At 35.9% G+C, this 17,816-nt stretch overlaps 1 protein-coding gene across 7 annotated transcripts in view; it reads right to left on the bottom strand.

The window, feature by feature from the left end:
* The window catches only part of FMN2 (formin 2), a 370,776-nt gene that overhangs the window by 197,584 nt on the left and 155,376 nt on the right, over positions 1-17,816 (bottom strand). For all 7 annotated transcript variants that reach the window (XR_005362164.1, XM_038542666.1, XM_038542667.1 and 4 more), the window contains one exon: positions 3,830-3,917. Coding sequence is in view for 5 of the 7 variants with exons in the window: in XM_038542666.1 (XP_038398594.1) it covers positions 3,830-3,917 (88 nt within the window). In the remaining 2 variants the exon portion in view is untranslated. Of the gene's footprint in view, positions 1-3,829; positions 3,918-17,816 lie in introns of those variants that run through there.

Below are 17,816 nucleotides of genomic sequence, written 5' to 3'. Positions count from 1 at the left end.
CCTGCCTCTGTGATGTGTTTGCATCAATCTGGAACAATCCTTTTGGACACAAGTACCAAAAGGACAGAGCACTAGACAACCTCAGGTTTACAAAGCAGGCTTTTCAAACTGTTTAGTTCCCTGGCCAATAAATAGTTGTTTTATAAATGAGATATAAAGGAAGCTATAAATACATAAATATATAATGGAGAATCATGTCAGAAATTTATCTCCATTTGATCTGATAGGAGAGAGTTACCCTACTCCTGATGTGCCTGCAAAATTTCCACTTTGCACTGACTGCCCAGGTTATATTAGTCATAGCAACCCCCTCCACTCTCAAAATTATCACAGTTCAATATTCTACCTAGTACTGAGACTGTGGGACATAAAACTGAGCCTCATGAAATTTCAAACTGCTCTGCAGCTACTATTTTCTACCAGAATGAGCCTGAAGCTGTGACTACCACACTGACTTCTGAAATACGGATGGAATGCTGTACAGAAACTTTCCTCTCTTTCCACACAACTCGATTAGAGAGCTACAGGATACTCTCATAGTGACAATAATAGGCTAGATGATTTGAATTAATCCTCCCATTGAGAGCAATTTAAAATCATGGATAAGAAATGTTTATCAATTACCTTAAAAGCATCAAAAAGCAGGCAAGATAGGAATTACCATGCTAATCAAGAGAGAATGCAGAATAACAAGCCAGTTCAGAAACTGCTTTAGCCCTATCCCAACAAATCTGAACTTACTATTGACAGCCAGATGCAGCCAAAGGCCAAATATTAAAACACAGGGCCCACCCAAAGTACAGATTCTAGACCTACATATGTGACAATAAACTGGAACTCAAACCAGGGAAAAAAAACTCAGGCATTACTCCAGGGGATCCTTAGAGCTCAATTTAAGGGGATCCTAAAGCCACAATGACCCTACACTCTAGCACACTAGGTAAGTCATTTCTGAAAAGCACCTTCATCCTAGACTCCAAATTATTATAAAGGATTGGAGTGTTTTGTTTTCTAGAGGTGGCACACCACCATCTCACCATTCCCATTGGAAAACCGCTATAATTTACAGGATAGTTTAGAAGGTACCAGACACATTTACACTGTATTAGAGCAGCTCAGGTCTTCACCATAACCTTCACATGCACACATGGGCACACGCACATGCACACAGTTAATTATTTGGGACTGCTTCACTTGTATTGTTAGTAAACTTAGGTAAGAAACTGATCCTTTCTCCCCTCTCTGCCCTTTGACTCTGTGTGACACTGAGGACTCTACATGTGCTATTGTAGAAAATACCTTTGAGTCCGGAGCAGGGTGTGGTGTTCACTGGATATGGTGGGAAGACCACGATTAGACTTTTGGCACCTCTCATCCAAACCTTCTACACTGATGACTCTAATGTGGCACTTTAAAAATAGAAACATTACAAAGTAAACTCAACTCTAAACTTTTCCAGAGTTTTGGTAAGGGAAAAGAGAAAAAGAGGAAAAAAAAAACTATTCTTGTTATACAAGGTTACATAGATTTTGTTTCAAGATACTGATGCTGCTTATAGAAAAAGCATAATCTTGAAGGAGCAGCTGATATGAATGAAAAGAACAGGACCAGAGAGTGAAGTGGGCTGAGCCCAAGTTTAGTCTGTTCCACTAACCTGCTTTGTGACCTTGAAAAAGAAACCTGATGACCAAAAAGGTCTTGTTTGCTCTTCTACAAGATGACACTGAGGTCTAGATAAATTCTGTGGCTGCTTCTACAACCAAAATCAATGATGTTTATGCTTCTGTGGATTTCTCAGTGGAGGCATATCCTGATAGAAGTCAAGTTTATTCTAGAGGCCACAAGTGATTCACACATGTAAATCATGGTTCCAGACAACATACTGAGACAGAACAGGACTTTGTTCACTGAAAGGCACACTACTTACTTCTTCAGACTTTAATTTTAAGACGGCTGTTTTTTAGAAAACCGTGTACAGGGTTTCAAAGTGACTCAAGCAATCACTTCATATCCTAATAGGATAAAGTTTATGCATAATTCTGTGTGACCCTTCAACTACTGACGTTCATGCCATGTTATTGTTAGCGTTGCATGTTAAGCTAGCAAATTTTCAATGAACTCTCACTGGCTTTACCACAGACACAGATGTTAGGCGGACTCCTTTGTTCATAAGGTTCTCATTATTAACTCAACCCGGGTTGAATATTTGACTGAAGGAAAGGACCATATCATTATTTTCAGATTTCATTCTATGACTTAACTGGACTACATCTGCCAGCTTTAGAAACGCCAAGTACTTCTTGGCGCCAGCCTTGGCGTCCTGTTCTATGACTACTACCCCCAATGCTTCAGTTTGAGGAAGTCTCCTCACCATCAAAACAGTTTAATAAAAACTTAAATTATGATTAAGAGTTACTCATCAATTGACAAAGCATCCCAGGCTTGTGCTATTTATGAATTATTCCACACAATATTTTAAGGCTAACAAACAGAATCCACATTCATACAGGGGTAAGCTAGAAAGCCAGTTAAATGTTTTCATGATTTATAAAGTCTGTGTTATACTTGAAACCACATTTCTTTAATAGGTAAACTGGCATTCCATTGGATAATTCAATCTGCTTTAAATCTATTCTAAGGCTATGGGGGCAGCTTATGGGACAATCTGAATATAAATTTAATTCCTCTATTCACCTTTGGACAATATCTCTCAGCACAAATGTGATAGGAAGATACAGTATAGGAATGCCTGTTAATGAGAGGATGGATTTCAAGTATTTAAAATATTGACATTAAAGCCACTTAGAAAATGTTAAAGTCACCCTAGCTCTAAACATAGGAGAATATTTTATAAGCCTGGTTAAAAATATAAATTAAAACAACAACATGAAAGAAATAACAAAGGCCATGATATTACTGCTTCCATATGTCTGGATCACCAACAATATCAGTGGGCAAGAATCATTTGAAACTATCTTTGATGCTTATTAAAAAAAAATAATTCAATCCCTCCATGCATAGAAAAGCCCAGGAGTTTACATATAGTCACAACAAATAACTGAAAGAAGAGGAACAGTTTTCTACCCTAAAAAGCTATACACGATAAATTTGTTTTTGTGATTCTTTCAGCATCTCATCGTATCTCGGAAAAGGAAGACTAAGAGAAAATGCCTCCTTACTTGTCCAATGCTTATAGACATCTGCAACAAATGATCATTCAGCCTCTTAAGCACTTCTGAGTTTTCATTTAATTACTATACATAGCAATCCAGTCTACTAGTCAACATCTCTAATCATAAAAACATTCTTAAAATAATAACAATCAAAACAAGCATCCATGTAACTCCTACATTGGTTGAAGCCAATCTGTTAGAACATTTATGTTAGCTCATCAAACACTTGAGATTGAAATCTCAACATATTTATCTCTCCAGTACACTATCTTCAGGTATTTTCAATGGCTGAGACATACTCCACTATCATTCCTGTTATCAGTCACTCTGAGCAGGACATCCAGATGTAAATATCCTCAGATATTATCTAATTAGCTACAAAGCACAGTGGGACTAGTATTTCTGATGAATTAAAAATTAAGTATTTATTAATGCAGACTATGTCAACTGGGAATTAGGCTTTTAGCAAAATACAGAAACAACATAAAAGACACATTACTAGTAACCCCTCCAGAAACAATCATGATAGAAAGTTTGGTAACACTTATAGGAAACATACTAACCTCAAAAGCTCTAAAATAACTTTACCACCAAACAGCACATCCTTCAGCCCAAATTTGGGTATTCAAAACCTGAATTTTTATTTTTATACTTACCATGTTGTATATCTTTCATATCTAAATGAAGGCTAGACATTAATATTCCAACTGCTTGTGATCTTTTGTTGCTTAATAACTTGACCACCTGCTCAAAGAAAGGAAAAGGGGGAAATGTCAATTTGAACTCCAATGATATGCTTGATAACATGTTCTTTTTAATTCTAAATGGAGAACATACAACTTAAGGTCTTTACTTAAAGTATTCAAAACTGATCTAAAAAGAACTTTTGTGTTTTATGTCTTACATCTTCAAAATCTACCATCTTCACTCCATCAGCCTCAATGGCATGCCCTTTACCAGTCTTTTAAGAGACTGATCTGTCATTGAGTAAAATTTCTAATAGTTTAGGATATTAGTTTGGTCTCTGTGAAACAATAAACACACATTCGATAATTTGCAGCCTGAATTTTTAAAAGTATTCAACAAGTGAATAGTAAAGTCTATACACAGAGAATCTGTTAGATCAGATCTGTTTGAGCACAAAACAGAAAACGTGCTTTGATTCTGGTCCTTCAGAAAACTCACTCTTTTACTGGCAGTCCCTCTCATTCTGCATTTGGCCATGTTTTGTGGGGAACTTTCCAACTAATTAATAGAGGAATACAAGCAGCAAATCCAAACGGCTATGTCTGCTCAATCTCAAATCTGGCTTTCCAGAGAGTCCTAACGAGTCAGTCAATCCACATACCCCACAAGAAGTTTTCCTAAAACAGAGGTAGGCGTGCTGCTATTGGACATACACATTTAAACTATCTTCTCCAGATACTAACACACCACTGATAAATCCTGCTTATGAAACCATTATCCCAGGTCTTGAAGGGCAGCAATTTCTATTTTACTCTCATGGTTTTGTTATAAGTCTGCTTAGAAAAAAACACTAGAGGAAAAGGAAAAAAAGGTTATGGTCAGATTACCAGAAGTGACAGCTGCCCTAACAGTTATCACATTTGATGACCTTGTCTTTCTTTTCCGTTTAACTTGGACCAATCAGTAAACTAATAAAATAATCATGCCCAGCTGTCACAAAGTCACAGAGTAAAACAATATTCTTAATAGAAATAACAGCATTCCTGGTTCCCCAGAAGGGATGAGGGTGGAGAAAAAAACGAAACACTTTCAGAAGGACCAACCACAAAAACCTCCACACTCATTTATGCAAGCTTCTTGTAGAAAGGAGTAATACCCCACAAGAGACAGTGCTTCTTCAAAAGAATATATATGTATATATACACACATATGTATATAAATTATGATTCTTCATTTGCTCTTTAAACATTTTATTAAATTTCAGATAAAATATTAGCTTAGAACTTGAATATGAATCCAGTCATACACCAAGTATTTTTATCAACAGTGTTATCTTCTTCAGAAGTGAATAGAAATTTAATACCAGAAAAACAAAAGGCATGTATCCTGTCCTAAAAAAAAACACTTTCTAAATTCAGATAAATACAATCTGGGTCCCATCTATGATACTGACAAAACTAAATGTATTTGAATCCATATATCAATTAACCTTTCTGCAGTGGTGACAAGCTAATCACATCTTTATAGAAACTCTTTATTTCACAGCTCCTGGCAGCCTTTCTCAAGCCTTTCAAGGTGAATTATTCTGACTTCACCTTAAATATTGGCAATCTTCAGAGTTCTATTCTCAGCACCTTATTCTGTTCACTTTATGACCTATCATTTCTCCTCTATAGATATACATGCCAGCACTTATAAATTCATTCTTGTAACTGTATCTTCAACTCTACAGTATCCTACTTTCCTAACAGGCATCTGCACAACTCCATTTGACATGTCTAAAACCAAACTCATCATCAGGTCCACTCCAAAACCTATCCATCTTCTCTTTTTATTCCATATGTTGAGATAATGGCACCACCATTTTCCATCCACCTACTAAACTTAGAAATCTAGAAATCAATCTAGATTCTTACCTCTACTTCAGCTGTATATTCTGCCCTGTTAATTAGTCTTGTCAATTATAATTCCTCTATATTTTTAGAACCCACTCTTCCTCTTCAATTCTATTATCAGCATCTATTTATATGTTTTATCTTACATAGATCAATATAAAAAATGTCTAACAAGCCTCCCAAATTTAGTGCAGTAGCTCTCAAAGTGTGCTCCCTGGATCAGCAGGCATGATCATCACCTAGGAACTTAATTAAAAATGCAAAATAATGGGCCCTATCACAAACCGACTAGCCAGAAAATATGGGCTTTAGATTTTCCTCAATCTGCACTTCAAAAGGCCTTTTAAGTGACTCTAGGATCACTGATGATTCTCATTGCTTCCTGTCCACTTTCCAAACTGATTTCCAAGTACCATATCTAAGAGTTCTGATATTTGCATATCCTTCCTTGTTCTTTAAACCTGAGTGGCTCATGTTTACATGTTAAGTCTTTTAAAAGGTCATACAGACCTCCAGTCCATGAGCATAGAATATCTTTCCATTTGTTGGTGTCATCTCCAATTTCTTTCATCAATTTTTTATAGTTTTCAGAGTATAGATTGGAAGAATTAATATTGTTAAAATGTCCATACTACTCAAAGAAATCTATAGATTCAATGCAATCTCTATCAAACACCAATAGAATTTTTCACAGAACTACAACAAATAATCCTAAAATTAGTATGGAATTACAAAAGAAACTGAGTAGTCAAAGCAATCTTGAAAAAAGAAGAATAAAACTGGAGGTATCACAATCCCAGATTTCAAGACATACTACAAAGCTTGTAATAATCAAAAAAGTATAGCACAAAAAAACAGACATATAGATCAATGTAACAGAACAGAAAACCCAGAAATAAACCCACAATTATATAGGTTAATTAGCATACAACAAAGGAGACAGGATATACAATGAAAAAGGACAGGCTTTTTAATAAATGGTGCTGGGAAAAGTGGACAGCTACATGAAAAAGAATGAAACTAGACAATTTTCTTATTCTATACACAAAAACAAACTCAAAGTAGATTAAAGACCTACACGTGAGATCTGAAACCATAAAACTCCTAGAACAACAACATAGGCAGTAATCTCTTTGACATGGGCCTTAGTAACATTTTTCTAGATATGTCTCCTCAGGCAAAAGAAACAAAAGCAAAAATAAATCATTGGAACTACACCAAAATAAAACGCTTTTGTATATCAACAAAATGTAACATTACATTAAATGTAAAAATGTACCTTTTGTATATCAAAAAAAAAGGTAACCTACTGAATGGAAGAAGATATTGGCAAAAGATCTATCCAACAATATATAAAGAACTTATATAACTCAACACTAATAAAAATAATAACTATTATTATTTATAACAATAATCCAATTAGGAAATGAGCAGAGAACTTGAATAGACATATTTCCAAAGAAGACATAACAGATGCCCGAGACCTATGAAAAGATGCTCAACATTACTAACCATTAAAGAAATGCAGATCAAAACCATAATGAGATATGATCTCACATCAGTCAGAGTAGCTAGTATCAAAAATACAAGAAATAACAAGTGAGGATATGAAGAAAAAGGAACACTTGTGCACTATTGGTAGGAATGAAAATTGGTGCAACCACTGTGGAAAACAGTACTGAGGTTCCTCAAAAAATTAAAAATAGAAATACTATATGATCTAGTAATTCCTTTACTGGGTATTTACCCAAAGGAAATGTAAACACCAATTTGAAAAGACATATGCACCCCAATGTTTACTGCAGCATTATTTACAATAGCCAAGATATGGAAGAAAGCCAAATACACTGGAATATTACTCAGCAATAAAAAAAGAATGAAATATTGCCATTGACAACATAATTGGACCTATAGGTTACTTATTTTAAGTGAAAGAAGTCAGACAAGACAAGACAAATGGCATATAATCTCACATATATATGTGGAATCTAAAAAAGAAAACACATGAACAAACAGATAGCAACAACGAAAAAAAAAACAGAAATAGACACATAAACACAGAGAACAAACTATTAGTTGTCAGAGGGGAAGAAGGTAGGAGGATGGGCAAAATGGGGGAAGAGTGGGAGAGATAGACTTCCCATTAGAAAATGAATAAAATCATGGGATTAAAAGTATAGCATAGAGAATATAGCCAATGATACTATAATAGTGATGTATGAGGAGAGATGGTGGTTATAATTGCGGCAACATAGCATAGCATATAAAAATGTTGAATCATTATGTTGTACACCTGAAATTAATGTAACACTATGTGTCAACTATACTTCAATTTAAAAAAAATGTTTAAATGTCTCATAGACTGTTCACTTGCTTTTTCTGTTATAATTCAAATGAACTTATTATAAACTGTATTTTACATTTAAATGCCTAAGATTAAAGGTAGAAATAATAAGCTATCATCATATTCTAGAAGGCACGTACACAAGAGAGGATAGATGTCTAAAAATATCAACTCTGTAATTCTGTAGATTAACACTACCATAGTCACTATTTATCCTTTAAAAAAACACCTTGGATAACAAGAACCTGAAGCTATCAAACTAGAACATTCTTAGAATCCCAGTGACCACAGGTGCGATGGAGAGGAGAGAGTTGACTCTTAGAAGATGATCTCAGAAAACTTAGCTGAAAAATGGAAAATGCAGAATTAACAAATTTGAGATCTACAAAATTAGAACATATAACAAAAAAAAGGATTATTTTGAAGTTATCTAAATTCACATATTAGATTCAGCTAATGTTCTTACTAAAATTTTTATCTTAAGATTATCCAAGGAGGCAGGACTATGTAGAGATTATGAACATGGACTCTGGAAAATAAAGCGTTATTTCTCAAACTTTATTATGCACATGAATTATTTGGGATCTTTTTTTAAATGCTGATTCTGATTCCTAGGTCTGGATACAGCTTTCTAGAAAAGCTACAGCAACATCCTAAAGTCTCAGTTTCCTCATCTTAAAAAATAACAGCACCATTGATTTCAAAAAACTGTAGTGAATATTCAGCATAATGCACTTGACAGTCTTGGGAATACACTTAGCAAAAAGTGTACTCACTTGGACAGTAATAGCTATACAAAGTTTAAATAATTAGGGAAGCATTTTAAATGGCTTCTCAAAAATAAAATATCTGCCAACTTGTCATTACTCAGTTTAAGTCTATGAGAGAATTAATAAATTAATTAATAATCTCTTCTTCCTCCAGATAATTTCCTAAGAAATCCAGACTTTTATTACTTCAAAATAGTTTTCCAGTGGTGGAAATGTGCAAATGACTTCTCCCTTAATTCTCTTCCTGGCATTGTACATGACCAATGGCTGTGACCAGGTGCAATTTTAGGCCATAGAAAGAGAACAAAAGCATACACATGGCCTCAGTCAAACTTTTACAACCCTAATATAGTTAATATAATTAGACTGCATAACTAGAAATGTGTTTCAAATTAACATTAACTAGTGTGTATCATGAATGATTATCATATCAAGGAGATATATCCTTGGTCTATTTCCACTGTCTGTACTATTAAAAAATTTCTTCATTAAATTATAAACTAAGCCAGTACTGGAAAATTAAGAGTAGATGTATGATGGTAAGAGCAACAAAGATAACAAGGATGTGTTCACACATATTTCTGTAGATTGCTAAACAGTTTCTGTGTTACCTTGAACCCCCATAACTTGGCTGACTGTATGGAAATTTCTAATAATTGGAGTTGCAGGACAGCATACAGTAATTAAATAGGTACACCAAAAGCTTAAGGTTGAACACAACTTGAAACTAGAATTCTGAAAACTACTCATTTTCACTAAATAAAGTTTTGTTTTATCTCAACTTTAACCACCTTTCTATGAAAATGTACAGTGGAGGGACGCCTGGGTGGCTCAGCAGTTGAGCATCTGCCTTTGGCTCAGCTCATGATCCCAGGGTCCAGGGATCCAGTCCTTACATTAGGTTCCCTGCAGGGAGACTGCTTCTCCCTCTGCCTATGTCTCTGCCTCTTTCTGTGTCTCTCATGAATAAATAAATAAATAAATAAATACTCTTTAAAAAATGTACAGTAGAATGACAGAGACAATACATAGTCTGCCCTTTACCTCTTCTTCTCACTGCTCACTCACTTACCCTTCTATCCTGGCAAAGCTAGACAGGGAGAGCATGAGTAAGTCTGACAGGACCGTATCCTACATTGTTCAGGCTATGCTCCACAATGCACGTAGAGTGAGGGCAGGGATCCAGCCAGCCCAGGGGAAGGGATACCTTTCCATAATTCTAACAAGACTCCTTGTGAGTTAGCTGCAACTCTGGTTTAAAATTCCAGCTCCATCACTGTCACATCCTTGGGCATCTTACTAAGTCACTTTGATAGTTGTGCCCTGATCTGAAAAAGAGAGGGCATACTTTATATGCAGGTTAATATGAGGATTACTGCAGATGTAAAGAAGTGCTGCCTACTCAAAATGTAGATCATAGGCTGCTGTCAAGTCCTCTGTGTTACCTGTCCAGTACGAAATTGAGAGCAAGAACTAGAAATTTTACAGCAATATGATGGGGTGATGTTTTATCTGTTGAATTTGGATTTGTATATCTTTCTTTGGGTTTTTCTAATTTCATTTGTGTGGTAATTCATTTATATTGTAGTTTACAAAAGTTTCAGAACATAATGGATTAGGGATTTAAAAACTGCTCCTCCACTACGACAGCTTGAGATGGGAGCACCTGGGCAAAGGACAGGACTGATGTGCCACAGACTGAATATTTGTGTTTCCAAAAATCTATGTTGAAGCCTTGTGTCCAACATGATGGTATTAGGATGTGGAGCCTCAGGATGGTAATTAAGAGTGGAACTCTTAAAAATGGGATTAATGCCCTAAACAAGAGGCCCCAAAGAGACCCTTCATCCCTTCTCCCGTGTGAAGGTATAACAAAAAGATGGCTATTAGGAAGAAGGCTCTAATCCAGATGGTGAATCTGCCAGTGCCTTCATTTTGGACTTCTCAACCTCTAGAACTGTGAAAAATAAATCTGTTGTTCATTAGCCACCAAGTCTATGACATTCTGTTATAGCAGCTTGAATGGACTAAGCCTGGGGAAGGAAGGCCAGAATGATAAGGATGACACTGACCCAAAATCTACTCATAATTCCCCGTACCTTTCCCTACAACCTCAGGGTAAATAAAGATAGCAGTAGGACTCTCAAAAGATGACTGATGAATTCTCTAGAGCAGTGCTGTCCAATACTGAACTAGTTCATACAGCTAGTAAGGCACTTGAAATAAGCAGACTTAAAAGAGTTGGGTTTTTTTTTTTTTAATTATTTTGCCTGTTTCTTCATGCATTTTTTTAATGTGGCTACTAAAAAATGGAAAATTGTATATGTGGCTTGCATTATATTTCTACTGGGCAGCACTGATCAATAAGATCTAACAAATTCAGACAAATCACTAAACCATTTAGCTTGTACCTAGATTTCCTTTCTATTAAGTTCAAAAATAAAGGAAGCTAATGATGGCATGTGTCAAAGTTTTCTTGGCTGTTAAACAGGTCTCACTTCCAGGTCAGTTAAAACAAAAAGAGAAACAAACAAAAAAAACATGTCAGATTTGTTCCCTATTAGATAGTATAAGCAAAACAAGTCAAAAGTATACTTCGAGGGAATGACATGACACAAATGCCAGAATATGAGGCCCCTGAGTTAGTTAGGAAGATACTTCTCTCCACCACACAATACTACAGAGAACTGAAACATCATATATTGAAAATCATTTTAGACTGGATTTGAACTTTCCAATTAATCAAATGTGGTTCACACTACTTGTTGATTATAATCAACTAACCTAAATGAAGCTACTTATAGAAATTAAAATAATGTGTTTTTTTTACTGTTTACAGAAATTATAATCAATCTTTAAGTGTCAATTTCAGCATTGAAATAGTAGGAAATAATTATCCAGCATAGTATCAGCTCTCACACACAACCATACTAACAGTTTCATAGACATATTTCCATACTTTCAATAGAACCTTTACTTTATTATATATCTTTTAAACAATGTCTTTCTGTGACAGAACAGATTCCTTCTGTAGACTGGGCCATCTGATCTGAGACTCTGAATGGAGTCTAATGCTGGCAAGCTAGAAATCTTAGCTGAATATTCTGTTCTGTTCAGTAGTCAGCTCTCTCCCCTCATACATTTGCCTTGGCCCCTACATCTTTTATTTTTGTCCTTCTCAATTTTGTTACCCCTTCCACAATATCATTTCATCTTGTTTTTCTTCCTGTCTCAGGAAACAATATTTTGCAGTGTCTTTAGAGGGTTACTTCTCCAATTATTTCCTTGGATTCTCTCTCCACTTCCAACCACCTAAACTACAAGAACCTCAAGACCCTTCTGCTGCCTTTTTTTAAACTGCTTTTCTCTCTAGTCTAACAAGCACATCTATAGTCTTTAGAAAGGCCTCACATATTTATACTGTATGGATTACTCACAGTTCTGACTACAAGTCTATGTCTTCAATTTCCTCCTGGGCACTTCCACTTGTAGGCCCTCTCTCCTTCAACTCAGAATTGGCCAAATACTAACATACTTAGTCAACAAAACTAATGACCTTTGCAGCAGGTCCCATGTTTAAGAACTTATACCACAAAGTCCTCTTGGTTATTTAGCAATAGAACTTCTGAGTTTTAGTGGTTATATGGCTGGCCAGCTAACACAACATTTTTCACAGCCTACTTGATACCTAGATATAGCCATGTGACCAAGAGAGACAACAGAATATAGAAAGCAATACAACACAGCCTCAAAAAGGAATCTCTTTGCTTTCTATTTCCTCTTTCCTTCTTGAATCCTGCTTAAAGGCAGAATTATGGAAATAAGCTATCTTCCGCCATAATATATCCTAGGGGCAGTGAAGCAACAAGAGAGCTTAGAAATCAATCCCTGGACAACCTGGTGGAATTGAGCCACTCTACCTCCCTGGACACTTACCTGCCCAGACATTTCCATAAAGAGGGAGATTAACTTTCCATCCTTTATAGGTTCCAGTAGATGCAGCCAAATGAATATTTTAACTAAGGCATCCACTAAGTATAGGCATTCTATTAGACACAGGGGCAAATGCACATAAGACCAAAAAGATGGAGGAATTCATCTTCCTCTGTTCACCTATCTCTATTCCACAACCCCTGTATTTCACCCAGGAGCACCACCAGCCTGACATCGAGGTGGAGAACTTTGACCCATTTCTCTTCGTTTCCATAACAAGTCACACATCAAAATCCACTGATGTTTCCTTTTCTTACCTTCCTCTCTTCAACTACCACCACCTTGTTACCAATTCTTTCCCCCTACTCACATAGCATGGGAACTTCCTGCCTCTAGAACCACAGTCCTGCTCTCACAAAAGGCTGCTTTCACCATGCCACTCCTCTTAACAGACATGTAGTGGCCTCTTATTTTTCTGTTCTATTTTCTACTATCAAAAGGACAAACTCAGACAACTCTCCAGAAAGGATGTTCAAGTATCATTCCTCTAAGAGATTTTTTCTGAACCTCCTCCCATTTCTCATGCAAGTCTTATCTGGGCTGACTTAAGACCTTCTTCTTTAATGTCATCAAACTGTACATTCTCCTCTATAATATACACACCATAAAGTACTTGTTGGGGTAATTCTCACTATAATACCAGCACCTCCAGATAGAAGCTATCCTACCATGTGCTTCAGTTCCTCCAACAAAGATGAATATACCACAGGCATATATTCAGTACATGTCTGCTGAATAAGTGACCTTTGTCTAAACTACTCAGCTTACCCCAGAAGCATTTCCACCCCCATAACCTTCAAAAAATAGTTTTCACCCTTAGCTATAGATCAGAATGATCTAAGTAGCTTCTTAAACAAAAGATCCTACTCTCTGCTTTGAAAAGTCATTTTTCTCTAGGATAAAGCTCTGGAATATACATTTTCTTAAACACTCCACAGCTAATGGTGATGCAGTTAAGAAAGTATTCAAATATTTGCTAATTTATGTGTGATTCCACAACTAAACTCAAGTCGAGAACTGAAAGCTAAAAAAAAGAACTGAAAAATAAGAACTTATGTAATTTGACAGTCATGTTAAGACATAGTAGAAAGCCAATATGAACTATATTTATTATGTAACTAAAATCATGTTTAAATGATTAATCAGTCCACAATGGTGTTTGTTGTTAATTCAGAACTTTTAGTAAAGTATGTATTTTATCTAGTATTCCATGCGACATACATAATTAAGCTGATGCATCAAAGGCTTACACATTAAGTATCCAACAAACATATAACTTGAAGTTGCAGTTTCTTACTACAATCTATTGAAATCACACACTAAAGAAAGAAACCAAATAACTTGCTCATAGCCTAAATGCAGTCACAGCAAGGGTTTTGTTTCCTAATTCCCAGTCAGGGAGAGTGCACTGCTTTCTTCTGAAATGGTTTGGCAGGGCCTTGCTGGAAACTGATATTAGATTAGAGGGATAAATGGCCAGATCCAATAAGGCAAATCCTTTCTGAGTAGGGTAAGATAAGAAGAGTCAACTACAGAGATTAGGTAGAGGTAAATTCCAAAGCAGAATTATAGAATGTAAAAATTGCTGTTTCTCACACAGATATTAGAGCACAAGGCAGTATATCAAATGGTATGCAATGCACTCAAGGAGCAACAGATGCAAAAAGCATCCAAGAATACTCTAATGAGAAAGTAACAAGAGAATATGAGAAATATGAAACAGTAAAAACTAAAAAGCTTAAGGATAGGAGGAAATGCTGAGAGATCATAATTGCCAGTCTCAGAATTCCCAACAATTTGAATTGTGTAGAGGTAAGAAATCTGTATTTCATTTCATGTCTTTGCTTAAATTAGCAGCTATGTAACTGTGAACGAGTTCTTTATCCAGTGGATCTCAACTTCCCTATCTGTGGAATATAGTTAATAATCCACATGCAATATGCCAATAATTTAAGACAATCAAATATGCAACATGAAATAGTTTTAAAGTATAAAACATCTAGCAAATACAAGGTGTTGGTATTAATTTAACAATCCAGTAAGTAGCAGTTATATTTTATAATGTTGTAAAACCACTTGAGCTTATTCCAACAAAAGAAAAAACAAGCAATAATAGAAAGTTATATGGACTAAACTAAAGAAAGTTTGGCTAACTCTAGAACTGAGAGAACAACTCACACATTAGCTAATCCCCACCCCCTCACAAATTTGCAAAGTGCTGTTTTTCTAAGAACTCTTTATACTGTTGGTCATCTCATAACCTTGATATGGACTCAGTTTTTTTACTTTGGAAAGATATGGTCATCTTTAGATATTTGATCCAATGAGTATCAGGAACCAAGAGACTTCTCTGTACTGTCTGATACTATTTCAAGAAAAAAGCAAACATCTTAGATCTTAAATAGTCTGCACTCAAAAGTAAAGAATGTTTGTATGGGATTTTGCAGAGCAAGAGGTTATCAGGGATTTTTTAGTCCACATACACAGGCAAGGAGGACTGCAGTCTTATTTACACTACCACCTTCTCCTATTCCGATTACTGTTAAGCCTCAGGGCAGGGTGGTCGGCCTCACAGGCATCCAACAGCATTCCAAGGCACTACAGACCAGAGGAGGCATTGACACTGACCATGCCCAGGAGTGATATCTCCAGACTATCTGGTTGGCACCAGACAACCCTGTGTACTTGGGCAGCTTCAGCACAATCTGGGAAACAAAACAGGTACAGACTGCTAATTGGTGAGATATCTGAATCCTTCACTGACTAAGAATCTAGAAGTCAACCTTGAAAATCACATTCTATTCTGATAAAAACTACCTGCTTCTTAACTTAGTCCTGGATGAGTATCTTGGCTTAGGTGTCAAGCTACAGCTTCGATGGGAGCTACTTGCTCTTCCAGAGCTGCCTGTGAGTCTGAGTCAACCTCAGGAGGAGACAGAGCTGTAGAGTTTGGTAAGGTCATCAGTAAGAGCCTATGTGTGTTCTCCCTGCCTGTCAACATCCCTCACTTGGTTGTGTTAATATAATTTTTAGATGTCAGTTTAAAAAGCTGTGTTTCCTGGTTCTATTATAATCTGGGTGCTGTTCCTTGACTAAATGAGTTAACTGTTTCAACCTGTTCTGGCACCATCTTTTTGGTTCCTGCTCTTATTCTCATTTAGTCCACGATCCTGAGACCAGTGTCCTGCTCCTGTATCCCAGGTTGTCCCAAATAATTGAAAGCGTGAACTTCAAGTAAGTGCAATAAGTCTATGGGCCATCTCACCAAATAAAAACTACTATCCACCTGGATCTCCATTGTTTTTCAATAACAATATCTTCCTCTGCTATCTTTTGTACACTCATGGACCATTATAAATCATTATATCAGAAATCAAGTCAGACACAAAACTCATAATTAGATACAGCAAATGTATGTTACATAAAGCTCATTTGATAAACTCTAAGAAATATGTGTCATTCCTTGTTTCAGGAATGGTGCTCTCAAATAGAGAGCCATATCTATCTGGACTACAAGATCGCTCTTATTTATCCACTCAGTGGTTTGATTCCTCTCTTCTGCACCCTAAGATGCAGGCAGGTAAAGAAGAGGAGCAGAGCCACAGGCCTGTGCTCAATAAATTCAAACTGAATGAAGTAATTAAGTATCCTAAAAAGTTCGGTCCATAGACAGCATATTCAAATCACGTGTGCCAAAAAAATAACGATTATGTATTGATTCACAAAAGAAGAAAGCAACGTTCAGAATGTAAAATTGGCAAAAGATCTACAACAACATGGAATAGGCTGGAATTTCCACTGAGCTCTGCCTGACTCCAAAGTTCACTTGTTGCCCCTACTCTAGGCCCCTTCAGCCACTCACATGCATACATGTGTGCATGCGCGCACACACACACACACACACACATCCCTTGCAGCACCCTTGACATAGAGTACCAAACACTGTATGAGAATCCACTAACAATAAAACAAGGGGAAATCTTGGGCTTTATGAGATATTTCGTTAAAGGGAAAAATTTAAAAGAATTAGAAATTCAATTCCTGGGTCCCCTGGGTGGCTCAGTCAGTTAAGCATCTGATTCTTGATTTCAGCTCAAGTCATGATGTCAGTGTCCAGCTACATGCTGGGCATGGAGCCTCCTTAACAATCTCTCTCTCTCTCTCTCTTTCTCTCAATCTCTCTCATTCACTCCCTTTCCCTCTGCCCCTTCCCCCCTCTCCACTCCTTTCACTACCTCTTTAAAAAAAAGAGAGAGAGAGAGAACAAAGAAAGAATTCCATTTTTATTATCTCAACTTCCCCTTTCTTATATTACAGTGAAGTCTTTAGAATGATCTTGGCTAACAGAACAAAACCAATAAAAAATAATTTTAAAAAAAGAATCTAAAATGATACTTAAATTAATGAGAAAAAAGGATATTAAGTTAGATTTTAATAAAATGCTTGTTACATTTCCAAATTTCATATTTCTTTTAATAAATATAGTAACAGGGAATAAAACATTGAAATAAATAATACTATGATCTTATAGTATTTTTCTAATTAAAACCAACTACCATAAATCCCCATCTCTCTCTACTTCTTAAACACAGAGAAAACATACAGAGATGTTTAAGCTCCTTGAATTAAAAACAAAAAAACAAACCACACATACACAAACTTCTCTTGTGTTCTTTGGACATAGCCTTTTGCCAGTGTAGCCAGTTTTGTCATATAGATACATGAAAGATATAACTTGGTCCTTCATTTCAAATATCTTGGTGATCAGAAAACAATGTTGCATCTATCTGATAACATGCAAGTCTATTAAATTGCATTTTTCTCTTCAAAATTCCTTCTAAAAATCTGGTTTTAGATATTTAAATGTTAACTTTATGTTTTTAGCATTTAAAATTCAGTGGGAACTCTTACAGGTTAGGATTAGAATTAAAGCATCAAAAAAACATCATCAGTA

The sequence above is a fragment of the Canis lupus genome, chromosome 7, assembly GCF_011100685.1.
Source record: "Canis lupus familiaris isolate Mischka breed German Shepherd chromosome 7, alternate assembly UU_Cfam_GSD_1.0, whole genome shotgun sequence".
Lineage (NCBI taxonomy): Eukaryota > Metazoa > Chordata > Mammalia > Carnivora > Canidae > Canis > Canis lupus.
Note: the sequence above shows the minus strand (reverse complement) of the source record. Positions and strands in the feature narration are given on the sequence as shown.